General features: G+C 40.9%; 1 protein-coding gene across 6 annotated transcripts in view; it reads left to right on the top strand.

The window, feature by feature from the left end:
* MEGF11 (multiple EGF like domains 11) overlaps window positions 1-21385 on the top strand; it is a 475650-nt gene that overhangs the window by 135343 nt on the left and 318922 nt on the right. For all 6 annotated transcript variants that reach the window (XM_072614460.1, XM_072614458.1, XM_072614449.1 and 3 more), the window contains exon 3: window positions 20481-20604. In XM_072614460.1, coding sequence (XP_072470561.1) covers window positions 20489-20604 — 116 coding nt within the window. In that variant the 5' untranslated portion in view covers window positions 20481-20488. The remainder of the gene's footprint in view (window positions 1-20480; window positions 20605-21385) is intronic.

Here is a 21385-nt window from a genome sequence, read left to right as displayed (position 1 = left end):
GGCATCCCTTATCATCATGTCACTCTACAGTCCTCTTCCTCTTTTGATCTTTCTCTTTTCCCCAACAGAGCTAAAAATGACTTTTATAGTCATTAGTGTTTATCACTAGTCTCCATTCATTCTGAGTTTCAGTAATTAAAAGGCTCTTCTTACAGGCGTGGACCATGCCTTTGTATCTGTTATCTGCCCTGGCTTTCATCTTTTCTAATTGTATTTTAAAATTTTCCCCTTTTTCTTTCTTATTAGAAAAGCTTTTGTCCAGCCATTTGTTAGAGCTCCTTGAGCTGAGTTCTGTAAATTTTAGGCCATAGGACTTTCCCCTTCCCCCAAACCTAGGGAGTGTATCAGAGTGCTCTGCTTTCCCGTTGTTCTCTGAGTTGGTGTGATCACTTCCTCAGCAGCCTCCTTATGGGTCAAGAATCAGATCCAATATAGCAGGTTACTTCCCTTCTTCTACCCTTCAAAGGATAGAAATATCATTAATTATCACAAATGACCATGAAGAGAGGCTCGCTAAGGACAAAGATGTCAGTTTTCCTCTTTGGCCCTGTGGAGCATTTCACTCAAGTTCCTACCCACTCTGGTCAAGTCAGGAGTCATACAAGATGAATAATATCCAGCGCTGATTTCACATGAATTCCCTGCAGGTCTCTGAGTTTGGAACAACTTCCAGACAAAGAAAACAGGCATATATGGGAGACCAGAGTAATGTGTCCTGGACCAGCCTCACCAAGGATAGAAGACAGAATGCATCATTAGAAAAGGACTTCAGTCATTTTTTTTCACAGTACTTAATTCATTTTTTTGTGTTACGTAGAACTAACAAATGTTTCATTACCCATCCGTGTATGTATGTTATATATCATTGTCTTTCAGGTGACATAATATCTTTAAGTATCAATACAATTTATAATAGTAATTTTTTTCTTTGTGGTTTCTTGAAGGACAACACATAAAGTTCTGAGAATTAGCATGTCGTGTTAGGCAGCCCATCTCTGGTCTAGGGGCTCAAGCCCCTGTCCCTGCTTAGAAAAGGAAAATAATCTAGGTTTTTCTCTTGGCTTACCTCTGGCCATGTACCTCATACATGGCCCACTGGAGGAGGCAGGCTCTGAAAGCAAGCTGGGAAAAACACTGTATGTTCAGGGCATGGGGCTTATTTTCCTTGTATATTTGTCTATTTCCATATCTAACCATCCTGTAAGATAATTAGAGGAAACCTTCATATGTAAAGAGGCACCCACCTTATTAAACTGATAAGTTATGTGTTTCCTAGGGAAAGGAAGCTTCTCTCAGCAAGGAGGGGCGGGGAATGGTCCATTGAAAGAATGCTGGTTTTGGAATCTGAGAAGCTGGATTTGACTCCTAGAGCTGTCACTTCTTTCCTGGGTCACCTTGGTCAATTCAGTTAACCTTTCTTGGCCTCAGTTTCCTCTGTAAAATCCAAGGGTTAAGCTAGAATTCAGTGGTGTCAAACTTAAATAGAAATGAATCCTTGAGACTGTATATTAAGTTAGAAAACCACCAATTAATATTATCGATATTGTAATTTTGTTTATTTTGTTAAGCATTTCCCAATTACATTTTAACCTGGTGGCCCAGTATTGCCACAGCCCATCAGTGATTCTCTGAGTGTTTGGAAGCCATAGTGTCTGGGATTCTGTGGTTTAAGGCACAGAGGCTACACTGATGCTAAGCCAAGGCAGACCAAGCCAGCCTGTGAAGGAACATTTAAAGGAATGTCAAGGGAATTTCAGCAGGAAGAGTGATGGGGAGATAGAAAATGGAAAGGAAGAGAGAGTAAGAAGTGTTTGAGGGGTGGGGCTGAAAGGAGGGAAACGAAAATAAAAGAGACAAGAGGAGGAAAGAAGAGAATGAGGAAAGGAAAGATGCCAGTGCCTTCCGCTCTCAAATTGCCTTCCATGTAGTCTGTGTGTATCTTGTAGATATCTCGTTCGTTCAGTGTCATCTTCCTCATTAGAGCATGTGTTCCCTGAGCACAGTGGCACTCTTTATCTTTCTTTGTCTCCCCAGCACTTTGCATCACGCCTGGCACAGAGTAAAGCCTGTGACAAAATATTGACAGAATATTAGAGCTGGAAGAAACCTAGAAATATATCAAAGGTAATCATTTTGCAGATTTAAAAAAAAGGCTGAATACAAAAAGCTGAGCTTCTTGTTCAAGGTCATGAAACTCATTGGTAGCCTAAAAGAAATATGAGGAGGGAAAGGGTAGGAGAGGGAAAGGGATAAATGAAGCAGTCACCTGAGGTCAGTCATTCTCCTTGAAGAAGCTGAAAACCTGAGGGCGTGAGTAGAAAGATAGGTAGGGTGTAGTGGATAGAGTGCTACGTAGCCTGGAATCAGGAAAACCTGAATTCAAGTCTGACCTCAGACACTTACTGACTTTTACTTAGACATTAATTGGCTATGTGATCCTGGGCAAGTCAGCCCTGTTGACCTTAGTTTCCTCATCTTAAAATGAGCTGGGGAAGTGGCAAACCCCTTCAGTATCTTTCCAAGAAAACCCCCCAAAAGAGTCATGAAGAATCGGATATGATCGAAACTACTGAACAACAACACAGAGAAGGAACACCTGGGGGTGATTCAATATTCTGGGGAGGGAGAAGAAGAAAGGAGAAAGTCCCAGATAGCTGTAGAGCTCAGGAATCAGAGCAGCTTGAAAGGATAGCTGCTGGACAGCCAGCTCTGAAAGTGATCTGAGAAGGAAGCTTCTGGGTTTGTCCAGTGAGGGAGAAGTGTTTGTGTATGGGAACGGGAGGGAATTAGACATATCAGTGCCTAAAGAGAGCTCTGATTTCCTGCTCTGCTGCTTAGAGCCAAGCTCTCCTCAGCAGCTTGCCTGAGGTACCCTAGCCCAAGGGGAAAGATTTCTCAGCCTTGAAGTAAATCCTTTTCCCAGGTTGTACTCACTTCCCTCTAGTCTAGCTGAAAAGGACACCAGAAATAAGCATGTTTCCAAATGGCCCCTGACCTTCTGTCACTGAACTCATTTACTTAAATACAGGTGAGATTTTGGAGTCTCTAATACCTCTGACTGTGGATCGACTAGTTCTTAGTTGGTGACCGTTTAATGAAAGTGCTATTTGAGTCTAATAGGGATATATGTTTTGAATGTCTGAGCATATATAGTCTCTATCAAAGTGCTTGCTTCCTCAAGGAGGGGAGGGAGAGAGGGAATTTGGATTTCAAAAATATAAAAAGCGAATGTTAAAAATGGTTCTTATATGTAATTGAGAAAAAAATTAAAATATTCTAAAAATAAAAAAATAAAAGTGCTATTTGAGTGAGGAAATAGCTTGATACAATGTGTACACACATGTTTGCATATACTTATACATGTATACATATATGCCTAACTGTGAATTAATTATTCAATATTTGGATTTTTTTTTCTAGGCTACGTCTTTCTTCCCCTCTATTCTGCTGGCTGCTTTTGACTCTTCTTTTCATTAATGGTACCTCACTCCTGTTGAGCAGAGAAACTTAAACCCTTACAGGATGCTGATTTTGGGGGTGGGGATGAGGAGAGGGATGGCTTTGGAAGATGATTGAAGGCCCTAACCAGTACTGAGAACAGTACTTTTAAATGAGAAAGGTTATTGGCCTCACTGCTGGCTTCAAAAGGGACCTGTAGAATGATGAAGGATGAAGAGGATACTTAGATGGATGAGGCAGCATGATGGAGGGGTCTGGGAAAGTGTTTGAAGAAAAATTTGATAAATTTATTTCATTATAATTGGTTTGCTTTGTAATCCCACTTATTTTATGTTTTTATTTTTAGAAATATTTAAAATAAAATTTTTAAGTATTATATAAATGTAATTTAAAAATATTTTAGAAATATATTTTTATTTATATGTTTTACATTTTATAACAATATTTGAAAGAGTGTGTTGGCATCAGCAGATTGCTGAAGTGGTCCATAACATAAAAAAGTTTAAGAATCCCGGGCATAGAAGATAGAGCATTCGCCTTCGAGTGACGAATAAGCACTTAACTAGCTGTGTGACCCTGGCAAGTCTCCCTCTTTGGGTCTTAGTTTTATCATCTGTAAGGAAGAAAGGAAACAAGCATTTATTTATTCATTTATTTGCCTGTTTATTTATTTATTTTCCTCTAGATTTATTAATTTATTTGTTTTCAGTTTTCAGCAATCACTACCATAAATTCTAAATTTTCTACCCTTCCCTCCTGGCATGCAATCTTATATGGGATCTATACATACATTCCTATTAAATACATTTTCACATTAACCATGATGTTGCATAGAAGAATTAAAGTGAATGGGAGAAACCACGAAAAAAACCCAGAACATAACAAAAGAGTAAATAGTCTGCTTCATTCTGCGTTTCGACGCCATAGCTCTTTTTCTGCAGGTGGATGGCATTTTCCCTCATGAGTCCTTTGGAATCATTTTAGGTCCTTGCATTGCTGAGAAGGGCTAAGTCTATCAAAATCATTTATCTCACACTGTGGCTGTTACTGTGTACAATGCTTTCCTGGTTCTGCTCACTTCACTAAGTATCAGTTCATATAAGTCTTTCCAGGTTTTTCTGAAGTCTACTGAAACAAGCATTTATTAAGAGTTTTCTATGTATTAGCTTGTTGTTCAGTCATTTCAGTCATGTTTGATTCTTTGTTGACCCCATTTGGGGTTTTCTTGACAAAGATAATGAAGTCATTGTAATTTCTCTAGTTCATGTTACAGATGAGGAAACTGAGGCAAACAGGGTTAAATTTTAAGACTTGACTGTGGTCACACAGCTGGTAAGTGACTAAGGCCAGATGTGAACTCAGGTCTTCTTGACTGCAGAACTGGCACTCTATCCACTGTACCACCTAGCTACCCCTTGCCAGGTGCTGACCTACAAATGTAAGCAAAAAGAAAGTCAGTCCCTGTCCTCAAGGAGCTTTATTTTCTAACAAGCGAAGACAACGCACAAAAAAGTCAAAAAGAATGGGGGTGGTGGCAGTGGTGGAAGAAGGCACCAGGTTGGAGGGTATGGTTTGGAAGTCCTGAAGAAATCAGGAATGGGACCAGGAGGAGAATGAAGAGAGGCCAACCTCAATCTTCCACAAAGTGGTGGCCCTAGTTGAAACTAAGCAAATGAGAGAAGGAGGACTGGGCCTTGCAGAGGTGTATTCCATGGTTAATGGGCCATGGGGGTGGTAGACTGCTCAAGGTTGAGGAAGCTGTTAAAATGAGGGGGCTTGATTCCATAACTTCTAAGGTCACATCTAGCTCTAAATCCTTTTGCTACTATGACCTCTGAGCCAGATTAGTTAGATCAACCCTGGCTGATAGAGTGAAGCTTCCTAACCAGATAATCCTCACATTTGAAACAGAGAACAAAAATGAAAATGCTTGGCTAGACAGAGCTTTGGGATTCTTTTAGATTGACTTATTTGTAACTTGTTCCCTTCTGCATCTCAGATCTAAGCATTTGACTGGTTGCTTCTTGGGTAAATCTGACTTTTATATGGACAGAAAGCTGGGTGAGCCTTTGGCACCTCCTGATCTCATATAGCCCATGTCAGAAGGCCTGGAAGATCTGGATGGCATGTAGGTAGATCTCACTTTCCAGGGGGAGAGACTAAAACTTGAAGGTTGCTTCTCTTTGCCCACTGGAAATCACGATATATTATTGCCAGGCTGCTCTTGTGCTGTAGTCCTACACAAAAGGCTGCTTGGATTTAGGGCCCCTGATCTTCCTTCTCTGCTTCCTTCTCTCCTCTGCTGAATCAATAGAATGTTAGAGTTGAAAAAGACCTTTGACATCATTTAGTTAACTCTCCATTTTACAGATGAGGACATTTTCAAGTGTTTTTCTTTCCAGAGACATGTACCTGTACCTGTACTGATTCTCAAAGCTTGTATCTCTATTCTCCACCCTAACTGTCCACTCTCCTTCCTCTCTCCTTCAGCCCTGCAATCCCCTAATGTTAAATTTGCCACTGCATTTTTTTAAAATTGCAGACTTGCCATGTAATCACGCAGGTTGGAAAGTGCTAGTTTCAACTTGGCGAGAATTTCCTGTTGCCAGAGATGAGTTGCTCAGATTGTTTAGTTCATTTCAGCCGATGTTTATTAACCATCTCTTCTGTTCAGAGTACTGTGCCAGCCACTGGGGAATATATAAACACAACTAAGGCACAATCCTTGCTGCCGTAATATTTGGAATAGGCAGCTAGGCGGCATTGTGGATAGAGGGTTGGGTTTGGAGTCAGGAAGACCAGAGTTCAAAACTGACCTCAGACACTATCTTTGTGACTCTGGACAATCACTTAATCACTTAACACTTGTTTGCTTCAGTTTCCTTTTCTATGAAATAGGGATAATAATATTAAAATTTAAAAAATTTAGTTTTAATAGTATTTTTATTTTTTTCCCTAGTTACATGTCCAGAAAATTTTTAGCATTCATTTTTACAAGATTTTGAGTTCCAAATTTTTCTACCTTCTTCCCTTCTTTCTTCTGAAAAAGGTAGGCAGTTGGAAAAAGTTTATACCTGTGCTATTATGTAGAAAATATTTCTATATTAGTCACAGTTGTGAAAGAGGAAATAGATTAAAAGGAAAAAAATGAAAGAATAAAGTAAGTGAAAAAAAAAAGTGTGCTTCAATCTTCATTCAGAGTCCATCAGTTCTTTATCTGGATATGAATGGCATTTTCCTTCTTAAGTCCTTTGTACTTGTCTTGGACCATTGTGTTGCTGAGAAGAGCTGTGTCATTCATAGCTGATCATACAGTGTTGCTGATATTGTATACAATGCTTTTCTGGTTTTGTTCATTTCACTTTGTGTCAGTTCATCTTTCCAGGATTTTCTGAAATCTGCCTGTTCATCAGTTCTTACTGAACAATAATATTCCAAGAAATTGGGCTAATATTAGCTCCTACCTCCCAGTGTGATTGTAAGGATCAGATGAGATAATAATTGTAAACTGCTTAGCATAGTGCTTGGCACATAGTAGTATATAAATTTTAACTGTCACTATTAATTATTCTCTACTGTTAAGCATTAATATTTTCCCTGTGTGCATCAAGAAAGTGCAGAGGCAACAGAAAGCAAGCTGGAGTAAGAAACTAGAAGAAAGAACTTGTGCTTTTCTCTCCTGAAGAATTGAATAGTTACAAATAAATGCAGTTTTTTTTTAAATGGAAAAGGAACATTGATGCTTTTATATACTGACACCTCTGTTCTTGAAAACCTTCTTAAAATTCATCATTCAACTTTCCTACCCTTAGTAAGTTGAGCATAGTGACTATGTTGGCATCTTTCTGAGATTCCTGGGAATTTTGCTAGGACTCAGGGTTATCATTCTGCATACTAGTTGACAGGAACTATCTTACTTCTGTACTTGAGTCCCTATTGCCTAGCACAGGGTAGATACTTCAAAAATGTGTGTTGATTGGTCTATCAGTTCTCATTATCCAGGACTGGATATGTAATTGTCAGAGATATAGAAGACTGAACTGAATATATACTCTCCCCAGAGATGATAAGTACATCTCTGGGGCTCGTCAATATGGGTACTATCTTCATTAGTTAAGTTTGCTTTCCCATCTTGTGCATTTAGTGTCTATAGATTCCCATGGATTCTCCACAATAGACGCATCCATATTGGATGCTTTCCTATGTTTCATGGGTACCAGTGTAGGACCTGGCTCATCTTTATGTTCTCTCTCATTCCCTATACCACATGATGGACTCACTTGTTTTGTCCTCATATTTTTTACTTGATGGTATCCTTCTGTCTGTTTCTTATACATGGGCCATCATGGGAAATCTGCTGCAGCCTATCTACACCTGTTCTACATCTCTGCTTTAACCTCTTGCCCATTGTCAGCTTGATTCCTTGGATGTCATATTATCCCAAGATTCATAACCATGCAGCATTTTAAGTGAAACATTTATTTATAACATATAGATAGGGCTTTGCTCTGCTTGGAATTATTCAAAGTGCAACAATTCCCCAAGCACAATCCAATCAGCACTCTTCTATTCCATTTTGGGCTAATTTATTATAGGCCCATCTGCAACGCCTGTTCAAGATAGATACACCGATTTGCTAATTCAGTGGTCTGACCTTGTCAGAATCTGAATAGTAAATATTTTTCTGAATAGTAAATATTTTTCTTCCATTTTTCTTCCATTTTTTCTTGTTTGGATTATTTGAATCATCTATTTTTATAATTAATTAATTTGTAGTTTTCAACATTCACTTCCATAAGATTTTTAGTTTTAAATTTTCTCCCCTTTTCTCTTTTCCCCCCTCCCCAAGATGACACACAATCTGATACAGGTTCTACGTATACATTCATATTAAACATATTTTCACATTAGTCATGATGAAAAGAAGAATTAGAGGAAGAAACACAAGAAAGAAGAAACAAAACAAAACCACAAAAGAAACAGAGCAAATAGTCTGTTTGCACCTGCATCCAGACTCCAAAGTTCTCTCTCTGGATGTGGACGGAATTTTCCATCATGAGTCTGTTGGACTTTTGTTGATCCTTGCACTGCTGACAAAGTCAGTCATCACGCAGTGTTACTGTCACTGTGTCCAATCTTCTGGTTTTGCTTATTTCACTCAGCATGAGTTCATATAAGTCTTTCCAGTCTGAAGTCTACCTGCTCATCATTTCTTATACCACAATAGTATTAATGCATTACATTCATATACGCAACTTGTTCAACCATTACCCAGTTGATGGACATCCCCTCAATTTCCAATTCTTTGCCACCACAAAAAGAGCTGCTATAAATATTTTTGTACATGTGGGTCCTTTTCCCATTTTTATGATTTCTTTGGGATACTGTCCTAGAAGCTCTATTGCTGGGTCAAAAGGCATGCACAATTTTATAACCCTTTGGGCTTAGTTGGATCAGTTCACAATTCCACCAACAATGCATTAGTGTTCCAATGTTCCTTTGTCTTCTCCAATATTTATCATTTCCCTGTTTTGTCAAATTAGCCAATCTGATAAATGTGTTATGGTACCTCAGAGTTGTTTTGATTTACATTTCTTTAATCAATAGTGATTTAGACTATTTTTTTCATATAACTATGGATAGTTTTAATTTTTTTCTCTGAAAGCTGCCTGTTCCTATCCCTTGACCATTTATCAATTGGGAATTGACTTGCGTTCTTATGAATTGTTGTTCATTCATTTTAATTGTGTCCAGCTCTTTGTGACCCTATTTAGGGTTTTCTTGGCAAAGATACTGAAATGGTTTGCCACTTCCTTCTTCAGTTCATTTTACAAATGAAGAAACTGAGATCAAAAAGGTTAAGAGCCTAACCCAGAGTCACAGAGCTAGTTAGTGTTTGAAGCCAGATTTGAACTCAGGAAGATAAGTCTAGGCCCAGCACTCTATCCCCTATTTTACTCCCATCCTCATATCTAATCTTTTGTCAAGTCATGCTATTTCTCTCTTCAAAATATCTTTCATGTATGTTTTCTTTTCCCCTCTGACACTGCCACCATCCTGTGCAGAACCTCAGTGCTTCACATTTGGACTATTACAGTAGCCTGAAGACTGTTCTTCCTGTCCCAAGTGTCTCCTTATTCTAGCTCCTCGTTGGTTCGCCTATAAAGTGATCTTCCCAAAGCACAGATCTGACCATGTCACCTTCTCCCTTCCCCACCCCAACCCATACAATAAACTTCAGTGGTTCCCTATTATCTTCAGGTTCAAATAGAACATCTTTTTGACTTTTAAAGTCCTTCATAAACAAACTGCTCCTGTTTTTCTAGTCTTTTCACAATTTGCTCTCCTCTGTGTGCTCTTAGATCCAGTGACACTGACTTTGTTTTCCTTGCACAAACTCCATCTCCTAACCGTGGGCATTTTTTGTTCTTCATGCCTGAAACCCCCTCCTTCCTTTCCTCTGTCTCCTGGCTTTCCAGTCTTCTTTAAAGTTTTAGCTAAAATCCCATCTTCCGCAAGTCCTCCTTAAAGCTAGCGTCGGCCCCCTGACGTATCCACTTTTTCTTGTAAAAATCTTGTTTGTATGTACTTGTTTTCGTGCTGTCTCTCCCATTAGATTGCAAACTTCTTGAGGACATTGACTGTCTTTTGTCTCTTTTTTGTATTCCCAGTGCCTGATGCATAGTTGTGGTTGTGTGGTTTGTTCTCAAAGACCACCATAACATCAGGAAAATGATGGCATGACTTGCAGTTGACTTTGATTCTAGTGAGGGAGAGCTGTGCAAGGTCACCAGCCTCAGTTTCTCCTCTGGAGCCATCTGGGTCCAGTGGTCAGATATAGATCAGAAAGACTGGAGATGGCCCAGCATGCAGTGGGAGACCTTGGCCTTTTTAGGCTAAGGTCTTTCTGAGGTCTTGCTGTGAATGAGGCAATACCCATTCAGTGAATAAGCCTCTTTGAGAAGTGAGTCAAGGGATGGAACCCTTTAATAAAAAAAAAAAACAACAATCTGGGAGTGGAAGACTCTCAGGGTTACTGGTCAAAAGGGAAACAGTTACTATTGACTTTCGCTCTGAACCTGACACTTAGTAGGTGCTTGGTAACCGTTTATTGACTGATTGAATAATTGTTTTCGCCTTTCTTTGTATCTCCTTCTCTTAGAACTGTGCCTGACGCGTAATAGGTGCTTAATTAATGCTTGTTGACTTGACTTCCCATTTAGACCTTGCTCAGGTCATCCTTCATGGCAGAAGTGAACAATGTTTTATGCCTTGTTTGATGATAATCATCAGAGGGCCATTAACCGAATTATCTCTGCAGTAGCATTTATCAAGGAATTTCATGTCATCCTAACGTATGCTTGAGAGACTCCTTTCTGGAGAAGAACTTTCTTAGGTTGTGCTTTGCTCCTTCAAGCAAGTGTTGTTGTTTTTTGATCAAGAAACAATAAACACAAATACAGGCCCTTGTATACTCTGGAAGCCCCAGAATAGTAGATTTTGCTGGACTTGGAGGCAGTAAGACCTAGGTTCAGATCCTGGCTCTGACAGCTCAGTAATGGGTGACCCTGGAAAGTCCCTGCCCTTCCCTGAACCTCAGTTTTCCCCTTTGTAAAATGAAGACAATAATTACCTGGACTATCTGCTTCCTGGGCCTGGTGTTAAGAAATGAGGTGATGTGTGTATAAAGTGCCGGGCAGGCTACAAAGCGCCATCCAAATGCCAGTTGTTAGGATGATGGTGACTGTAAAGATGTGACAAGCTATAACAGGTCATAAATAAATCCAGATGTTTGGAAGCTGTCAGAGGCCTAAAGGGGAGAGACATTTCTTCATGTCACTTTATGGTGCCCTACAGAGCCATTCTTGGCCTCCTAGGCCTCTCAACTCTTAATTTTAGGCTGCATCATAAAGCCTCATGTGGATATGGCTTGGATCTGAGCCTCCTTCCCAGCTGTTGTATAGCAGTTAACTACAACTTATGGGTCTGAATTGATCTAAATTGAAGGAACATCCTTTCAGGAAGGAGTCTACATTTAACTTGGGTTCCCTGTTTGAAACCTGAAACCTTGGTTCCCTATTGGATCACACTGGACTATTTTAGATCCTGTCCTTTTTTCAAACTCCCTGTGGAAATGATGAGAAGCATCTGAGTGAATGAATGGAAAAAGCTTTAAAGTGCCTACTCTGTTCTGGGCAGAGTGCTAGGTCTAGGGACGAAACACAAAAATGAGGCTTTCCATGTCCTCAAGGAGCTTATGTTCCACATGGGAGGCAGTCATATAGGGGACGGGTGGCCTATATTTTCATTGAAAAATATTTAGTTTCCACAGAATCCTTTATTGAAACAGTATCAACTCTCCATCATGAAGAACGTCCAGGAATGTTTCAAAGTGTGGAGCAAATAACTGGAAAGTGACAGCAGGCTGTGCAACTTTGTTTTTTAAAAATGTAACTTTTTTTGTTATGTTTTAAATTCCAGACTGTCAACCTTCCTCCCTCCCCACCCCACATTAGAGAAGGCCACCATTTGATATGCACCCACCCACCCACCCTATATACATATATGTATATATACACATGTACATGTAAGTATGTATGTATAAATGCATATGTACATGAGCATATACATACATACTCTGCACACTTCTTTCTGTTGATTAGTTCTCTCTCTGGAGGTGGATAGCATCTTCTCTCCTCAAACTGCGTAGTTGATCACAACTTCATCTTCAAGTGAGTTATGTAATAATAGTTTGCTCAGTTTCTCCATCCTGTTCCTATAGAAAGAAAGCAGTATCTCCTAATTTCCAACTCACAACCTGAGACAGACTGAGGCATGGAGTTGGTCAAGTCAGCGAGTGAGATGCTCTGATTTGCTCTGATGGAAGCACATGAGACAGCCCCAGGACAAAGATCAGTTTTGTTGGAGCACCTGGAGAGGCGCCTGGGGCAGAGGGCTGTGGAGTAAGTTGTTCCAGAATAGGAGCGGACAGGGAAATCCAAACCACAGCATCTCAGAGCTTTCACCCAAACAGCCCATGGCCATAGTCATAGCCAGAGGGTTTATAGGAAAGACAGCCTTGTAGGGGTACAGAGGGCCAGCCTTGGAGTCAGGACCTGTTTTCCAGTCCTAGCCCTGCCTGTGACTCTGGATGAGACACTGAACCTCCATATATCCAAGGTGACACTCTGGGAAGCTCAGTTGCAGAAGACTAGAAATTACAGATGATTTCTAGCACTGCTTTGGTGCAAGGAATTTTCATTTTGGTTTTCTTGGCAAAGATACTGGAGTGGTTTGCCATTTCTTTCTCCAGTTCAATTTGCCAAATGAGGAAACTGAAGCAAAATGGGTTAAGTGACGTACACAGGGACAAACAGCTTGGAAGTATCTGAGGCCAGATTTGAACTCATGAAGACCACAGGCCCAGAATTCTACCCACTGCACCACCTAAACCACCCTAACTAGGGAATTTACACACGAGGAATTCTCTCCATCTTTGTAATCATAGATCAAGAGGGAGGGAGCTTCCAGTTTTCAGTGTTTTATTTATATCATTTCATCCCCAACTCCACCGCAGCCATGGGAGGTATGCACTGCAGGATGTCATTATCACCATTTTACAGATGCTGAATCTCGGAGAGGTACAGTGAATTACTCATGGTCACACAGCAAGTATGTATCAGAGGTGATATGTGAACTGCCACACTGCTACCACACTGCCTCTAAGTGGTGGTTAAGTCTTGCTGTGCCCTTAGGAGGTGTACACCTGTGCCCTGTTCTCACTGTAGTGCCTGTTCTGTTCTGTTCCTTTATTCTGGATGTTTATCAGGTTTCAAGGATGTGTATCCTTAGCTGGAGCTGTGGAGTACCTATTTGACTTTATTTAACAGGGTCCATAGGCTTCTACTGCAGTATATTAACTGTCCGAGGCTATGGCATCCTGAGGAATCAGAGGAGAATGTATCAGGCTGCTTTAGTCAGGACCAGGACAAGGGCATAATTCCAGTTCAGTCTGATTTATCCAGTGGGGCCCTAACCTGGCATGGGGATCACTGCTGACTCTGGGAATTTCTACTGCACAGTACTCATGCTTACACACACACACACGCACACACACACACACACACATTTGGAAGATTAAGAGGCCCTTAGAATCTTGGTTTTTATTTTTTTAAACTTTGAGATTAGAAAAATGTTTACTACAAACTCAGGCCCAATTGGGATCATGATAATGTGTTGGCATCAGGCATCAGGCATGGCCGGAGTAAGCCCAAATGTGGGCAGCAGTTCCTCTTTTTACTTCCAGCTAATCAGAAGTGTGAATACTGGCTTTCTGGTTACCAGAGAGGAGCAGCTTTGGGATGGGGAAGTGGAGCATGTCATGGATGGATAAGGAAAAAGACCACATGCTTTCTTTCTGCTTGAATTGAGGGTGTCAGGAACTTGGCCAAATAGGTACAGTTTGTTTTTGATTCAGAAAAAATACAGCTAGGAATGCATGCATATCTTTTCTATATAGAAGATACATACATATATACATATATGCACATATGTGTATATATATATGCACACATATACACATACATACATATATATGTATATATAGTCCCCATACCCCTTCTTGATGCCTCTAGAAACGTTAGACGTTTGCTTTGTCAGCCTTAATCAGAGCTTTCTTCTGCAGTTCTGTGAAACTGAAAACACTTTTTCATGGCAAACTTGCTAAATGTATCAGTCCTGCTCCTCTTCCTCTTCCCACCCCACCCCATCCCATCCCCAATTGCATCAAACTCTATTATTTGTGGCTTAAAGGCATATGCTTGTAAGGATGAGGCCTGGGGAACACTGGAGTGAAAATGCCCTAATGAGACTACAGGATGCTGTGGGTGTTCAAGGCATTTTTCATTTGGCATTGTTGAAGGGTTAGTCACGATGCATGACATTTCCTGGAGGTCATTGGACAGGCTAGAAGAGTCCAGGACCAGGAGTCCAGCTGGAAGTAAGGGCAGATAATCAAGTGTGAATCAGGCCAGCGGATGGGTTCTTACCTGGATACATATTGAAGGTGAAGTTTAATGTAAGCCTAGAATAGCCATGTGATTGGGGAATGGTAACTAAGTGTTGAACCAGATTCAGCTTCTAAGAGGTCAGCAGGAGGAGCCAGGCAACAAGTGGGTTGCCAGTAGATGGGCAAGGTTTCAGCATGGAGTAATTGGGTGCACAGATGGTCATGTTCACCCAAGCAGCGCACTTTGGCTACGATCACTGATTCTAGGACAGAGGCTTGCTGTCACAGTATCTCGGTTAATATGCTGGCTCTGATACTTAACTTCCTTTATGACCTTGGGCAAGTCACTTTGCACTTTATATATTAAATGATCTTGGGAGGTTCTTCCAGCTCTAAAACCTTGCTCTTGACCTTGGATTTCTGTGCCCTAATTAGGTTGTATGCCTTTCCAACTCAGTTATATGAAGTCCTTGAGGGCAAGGATTGTCTCTTACACTTCTTCTGATAGCCCAGGACTAAACATACTGATGCTTAATAAATTTTTGTTGGTAGATAGCTTGAGTGGTCTGCTGATACCCACAAGGCAGGGCTATAGAACCTCTGCCTCCAAGTGAAGTAAAGACCCTCCATGTACAAAAACATAGTATGGTATACTTATGTTTATGGTATGTGGCATGGTATATTTATAGTAAAGGATGGGAAACCATCCATTGGGGAATGACTGAACAAACTGGTATGAGAATGGGTTGAAACACTTTGCTGTTGTTGAATCATATCAGTTCTTCATGCCCCCATTTGGGGTTTTCTTGGCAAAGACAATAGAGTGGTTTGCTATTTCCTTCCCCACCTAATTTTTACAGATGAGGAAATTGAGGCAAATAGGGTTAAGTGACTTGCCTGGGTTCACACAGTTAGTAAGTGTTTGAGGCCAGATTTGAACTTAGGAAGATGAGTCTTCACGACTCCAGGCCTGACTCTCCATTCACTGCCCCTGATGGAATACTGTTGTGTGGTTAAAAAAAATATGAAGAGGATAGTTTCATAGAAGATTGAAAACCTTGCATAATGATGAACCAAAGTGAGCAGAACTAGGGGAAAAATAAGCACAAAAGAGAACAGAAGGAAGGCCAGAAAGCAACACTGACAATCAGGACAGTTTGGAAAGCTACAGGTCAAATTTATTCTATGTTCAAAAAGAAAAGCAAGCTGTACAGACTGAAGCTCTACAGTTTCATGCATCAATCTCTTCTCTCCTCCCATTCTGTGTATATGATAATGCCCATTCTATTTAGTGTTTGTTTAGTTCAGAATAAAAAGAAATATATTTTAAAAAATTTTAAACTGAAGAGACCACATTGGGTGGACCCTTTATGGGGAATATATGAAATAACATGGACAAGAGTTTCACTTTGTTATTGGCTGGGCAAGATTTGGGCTGATCCCAGGGCAGTTTAAATCTGATAATAAAATGAAATGAAAAAGTTGTGGCTCATTGAACAGTTAACAAAAAGAGGTTTACTGAGCCCTGACAGAGAAGGCTGTTCAGTGAGGACACCATGGTGATTTAGCTGAGCATAGCTGTGTATACAGAAGAAATCAAAAGAGAACAAACATAAAGTTGTAGTTTGGGGAGGGTATGCCCTAGTACGGGGAGGGGCAGGGATCCAGAAAGGTTTCAGGTAGGAAGGGCTTGAACTGTGCCTTAAAGCAGAGATGCTAAATCCTGAGCCAACAGGCTACCCGGTGGCCCCCAACACCCCTAAGTGCAGCCTGAACCTGATTAAGATGTAAATGGGAAATATTTAGCAAACGTAAATGTAAATTAAAACATGGATAATGTTAACATGTGGTTTTCTAAGTAAACGTGCACCAGCAGGGATCTTTATGTACAATTTAGTGATTCCTTTTTCTTTGTCCTAAAGGAAGAGAGTGATTCTGTGAGGTGGAGGTTATTGTTCAGTTGTGTCTGCTTCTTCATGGCCCTGTTACGGGATTTTCTTGGCAAAGATACTGGAGTGATTTGCCATGTCCTTCTTCAGTTCATTTTATAGATGAGGAAACTGAGGCTAACAGAGTTAAGTGACTTGCCCAGGGTCATACGGTTAGGATGTGTCTGAGGCCAGATTTGAACTCATGAAGATGTCTTCCAACTCCAGGCCCAGTGCTTTATCCACTACATCACCCTGAAGTATCAAGCATAATCATGTTCCTCCAGCCACCTTGTTCTTCCTTCCAGCTTCCAACCACTAAACAGCCAACCTGGGAAATAAAAGGACCTGGTGTTATTTACATTCCTTCCTCCTTGCCTCTGAATCTAGGGGCATTTTCTTATTTAATTATTAATGTTCTAAATCAAATGTGACCTAAACTGTTAACCTCTGTCACTCCAGATGGAGTTGGCCTAATCACACTGTGGAGTGGATTGATTTTCCTTCGGTCATCTGATAAAGCGTATGTCTCTGAGATCTCTTGTCCGATGGATGGTTCTCTGGAAGCCCCATTAAAGTTAATGGGCATGAGCTGCCTGTGAATGATCATAGACAAAGGGCAGCTCTGACTCTTGCTATTTTTTTTACTTTGAGTCAAGCCATTTACGAGGTCTTCATGAAGTCTCCAAGGCAGACATAACTATTTTTAAAGCTAATTATTGTAAGTGCATCTTTGTTCCCCCTTCCCGGACAGAGGTCCTGTGGACAAATGCTGCCTGGTGTGTCAGGAATAGCTTGCATGGTGGTGCCCTGAATCACCTGCTCCAAAGGGAGTCTTCTTTCTCTACCCTCTCACAGTCACTGGGTACCATTCGTGGTGACTGCCTTCACCCTTGTAGGTTCTTAGGTAATCCCTGACTTTTCCTCATAGACCACAACACAGTCCCTGTTTCCCTCCTTACACCCAAAGGATAAAGGGTTCTGAGCCCTGGAATAGTGAATAATCAAGACAAGGGAGATCTCCAGTCATTGTGGGGGATACTTGGTAAGTAAACTGTATGCAAATATTAGCCAATGTGATAGGATCACCGATCTAGAGCTACAAGGGACCTTGTAGATAATCTAGTGCAGTCTAGTGCATTATACAGATGAGGAATCTGAGGCCCAGACAGTTAAATGACTACCTCAGTGACATACAGAACTAGGACCCAAACCCAGCTCCTCTAACTCCAAATCTAGCCCTCTTCTTATCACGATGCCATGTTGCCTCCCCATGATATACAAATCAGCACTGTCAATTTAGTTCCTAAGATGAGAAGCTGAGCAGCCCTGCTTTGGGAATTAAGAAAACTAGATTTCTAAACCTGCACGGATGACTTGGAGAAAATCACTCGTTGGATTAATTTCTAGTCTCCATGCCTTTGCTGTGGCTGTTCCATATGCCTGAAATGCTCTCTCTCCTTGTCTCTTAGAATTCCTGGCTTTCTTGAAGACCCACCTCAAACCCCACCTTCTGCTTCAGGCTTCTCCTGGTTCTTCTAGTGTCTTCCCTTCCAAGGCTGCCTTGTGTCCGCTCAGGCTTCGTGGATAGAACACTGGCCCTGGAACTCACCTGAGTTCAAATCTGGCCTATCCTACTTACTGTGTGACCCTGGACAAATCACTCAACCACTGTCTGCCTCAGTTTCCTCAGATGTAAAGTGGGGATAATAATTACACCTACGTCCCAGGGTTATTGTGAGGATCTCGCAATGATATTTGTAAAGCTCTTAGCATAGTGTTTAACACATAATAAATGTGCTTAACAAATGGTTCTTCTCTTCCCACCACGTGTCTTGTATGTCCTGTTTGTGTTTTGTCTCTCCCATCAGGATGTAAGTTCCTTGAGGGCAAGACCTTCCCCCCCACCCTTTTTCTTTGTAGTCCCTGCAATGGCAAGAGCTTACAGATTCATTGATTGGGTTGGGTTTCAGTTTCTCTATCTGTAATATCTTCTCCAGTTTTCTCTGGAAGTAAGCCTTCTTACCTCCTCATAGGCACAGGGGATGGGAGAACTTAGAATCAGTGCCCTAGCTCTCAGTCTGGGTCTTGGTGTGACTTCAGCTTTCAGAAACCTTGGGTCCTTCTCCTGTCTTTTGTTTATCATTTACTGTGGACTTCATCAAGGTGAGCCTGTCTGTCCCAGCAAAATCTGATCTTCCTTTTGAGCTCATCCTGAGGGTGCCTTGATTTCATTTTGCATGGTGGGCTCTGGGCCCACCCTTGGCCACTGATCAGCTTTCCCTGGACCTGACTTGTAGGTGGAGGAAATTTCTGGTTTGCTTATTCACTGACTCTCTTGCTTCGTACAAACACTAGAAACTCCTTTTTTTTTCTTTTTTTCCATTAGGTTTATTTCTGCCAAATGATGTCCCAATTCTAGGTATTTAGGGAGAACCTTCCAAATTTGGAAACTGGAATAACTTCGAATCAGCAACAATCTAGAGAGGACCTATGATAGTTTGCCTTTGTCATATCTGTGATGAAAGGACTGCTAAAGGAATAAGGGCTGAAATTTTTAAATTAGCTCTTATTTGTGTACAGATGATGAATGGTCGGCTAACTCTAGCTCTTGCTATCTAGTCATTAAAGCCAAGTTAGGAGGTATTCCTTCAAATATGTGAGCCTATGAACTTGCAAAATGAAGTGGTTTGGGATCTTTGCTAATTTGTCCAGCTCCACCTGTGATTCTAAAGCCTAGGGAAGCTTTGATGAAAGGTCAGGCTTAATTTGCAAATAACCTTGAAGAGATGACACAAGTGACTTGAACTAGGATATAAATGATGATATACTACCCTTTCTTGAGAGCCGTTTTTAAATAATAGGAAGTAGAGAAAAAGGCATTGAAGACATTAAAGATCTAAAGCCAGATGTGGAGGAAGAGCAGGGGGCAGGGAGAGCGGGAAGGAGAATGGGACAGATGTCAGGGAGGCCAAGGTAAAGCAAAGGAAGCCTAGAGGCAACAAGGCAGATTTCTCCAGCTTCACAGTTTTTTGCCTAGGGGCTGAGGGTACTCACTTGAAAGTAACGAAATGACATTTCTTTAAATATCTTCCATGATTCAGACTCTCTGCTAATCTAGACTGGCTTACATGTGATCTCTCCTCCCTTAGAATCTTTATGAGGCTTTCTTTGCTCACCATCTTCATCCTTCCCCCCTTTGGCACTTAGCCAATTATGCCTACTTTAATTTCTTTAATCTCTTGGAGGCAGGGCCGTGCCCTTATTCATTTTTGTATCCATCATAATTTAGTTCACCAGTCATTTATACATTTATTGTTGTTTAGTCATATTCAGTCATGTCCTACTCTCTGTGAACCCTTTTTGGGGTTTTCTTGGGAAAGATACTGGAGTGGTTTGTCATTTCCTTCTCCAGCTCATTTTTACAGATGAAGAAACTAAGACAAACGAAATTGAGGGACTTACCCAGGATTACACAGTTAGTAAGAATCTGAGGCCAGATTTGAATCCAGGAAGATGAGTCTTCCTGACTCCAGTTCTGGTATTGTATCTACTATGCCAGGGAGCTGCCCATTTATATTACTATGTGGAAGATGCTGAGGATTTCAAGGAAGCCAAGAATCCCAGCCTTCAGAAACTCATAGACAGTTATTAGGAGAAATACAACAGACATGCAGACAAACACAATTCAGGAGCCTTGCACGTGGGTTTTACACACCAGTCTGAAATGGAAGCTTACTGCAGACAGGAACTATGTCCCTTTGGTCTTTGTCTTGTAGTTGGCACTTAGACATTTGTTCAATAGAATTGATTAATACAACTTGGTAAGTGTTTGTTGAATGAGTAAATGAATGAATGACTCTGAGTTAGCAAATTGTTACTATGATAGACAAAATTTCTGCAGCTGTTGGAAAAATGTGTAGATCAAGTGTAAAATATTGAATGTTCATTATTCTATGATGATGGGAAACTTAATCTGCTTAGCAAATCTGTTTACTGTTTGATGTTGGGAATATGAAGTGCTAAACAGATGTTCTGGGAAGCAGTTTGATTAATATCCCCTCTTCTTTTGTCTCCCTTCATAGGACCCAAGATGGTACTCTCCTTCCTAGCAGAGTGGATGATGAAAATGTTCTTTCTCTCCTTCCTTCTGCAAGCCACACTCTCACTGAACCCCGACGATCCCAACGTGTGCAGTCACTGGGAGAGGTAACGACCAACCTCCCCCAAACATGTTGTTTGGCTCTCGAGGTTGCCTTGCTCCCCTTTTGGGGTGAATCAATAATCCTTATCTGTTTATTGAATACTCACTCTTGTGGAAGGCACTGTGGGGGAATAAAAGAGAAGTATAAAACTTGGCTCCTGCTCTCAAAAGACTTACAGTTAAGTCATGGAATACCTGTTAGAGAAGGGTACAAGTCAGCATGAAATGATGTCTTCAGCATTGTGATTCAGATGATAGGATGGAGCATTTTAGAGGGGGGAGAGAATACGATCAGTGGATTATCAAGGAAGGCTTTGTGGAGGAGGTAAGACTTGAACTGGTTTTTGAAGAAGAGATACCCTTGGAAAGTGCAGATAAAATCGGCTTCTGGGTGGAACAAAGGGGACACCTGCCTGACTGGAATAGGGAGGCTTGTTCCACCAATGGTTATACGAATAGCTCAAACCTATGGCCCTCGGAAGTTTACTATTTTATTATTAGTTTCTTATTCTCATTATTATTAGTAATAGCACTTTGTAATATTCCTTTAAGGAATGCAAAGTACTTTTCCATGAGGAAAGTAGTGCAAGAATTGTTAGCCCCATTTTATAGATGAGAAATGGAGATTTAAAAAAAGCTTGTCCATGGTCAGTAACTGAGTTAGGACTTGCCCCAAGGTCTTCTGGGCCAAGGTAGCTATCCGTCTTTTGTGTCATGCAGAGATGTACAGATAGGTGCTGGGTGATATGTGAGCTTTCCTGCGAGCCCAGAACGTCACTGTAATTA

The sequence above is a fragment of the Notamacropus eugenii genome, chromosome 1, assembly GCF_028372415.1.
Source record: "Notamacropus eugenii isolate mMacEug1 chromosome 1, mMacEug1.pri_v2, whole genome shotgun sequence".
Lineage (NCBI taxonomy): Eukaryota > Metazoa > Chordata > Mammalia > Diprotodontia > Macropodidae > Notamacropus > Notamacropus eugenii.
The sequence above is the reverse complement of the archived record's forward strand: the minus strand, read 5'-3'. Positions and strand labels throughout refer to the sequence as shown.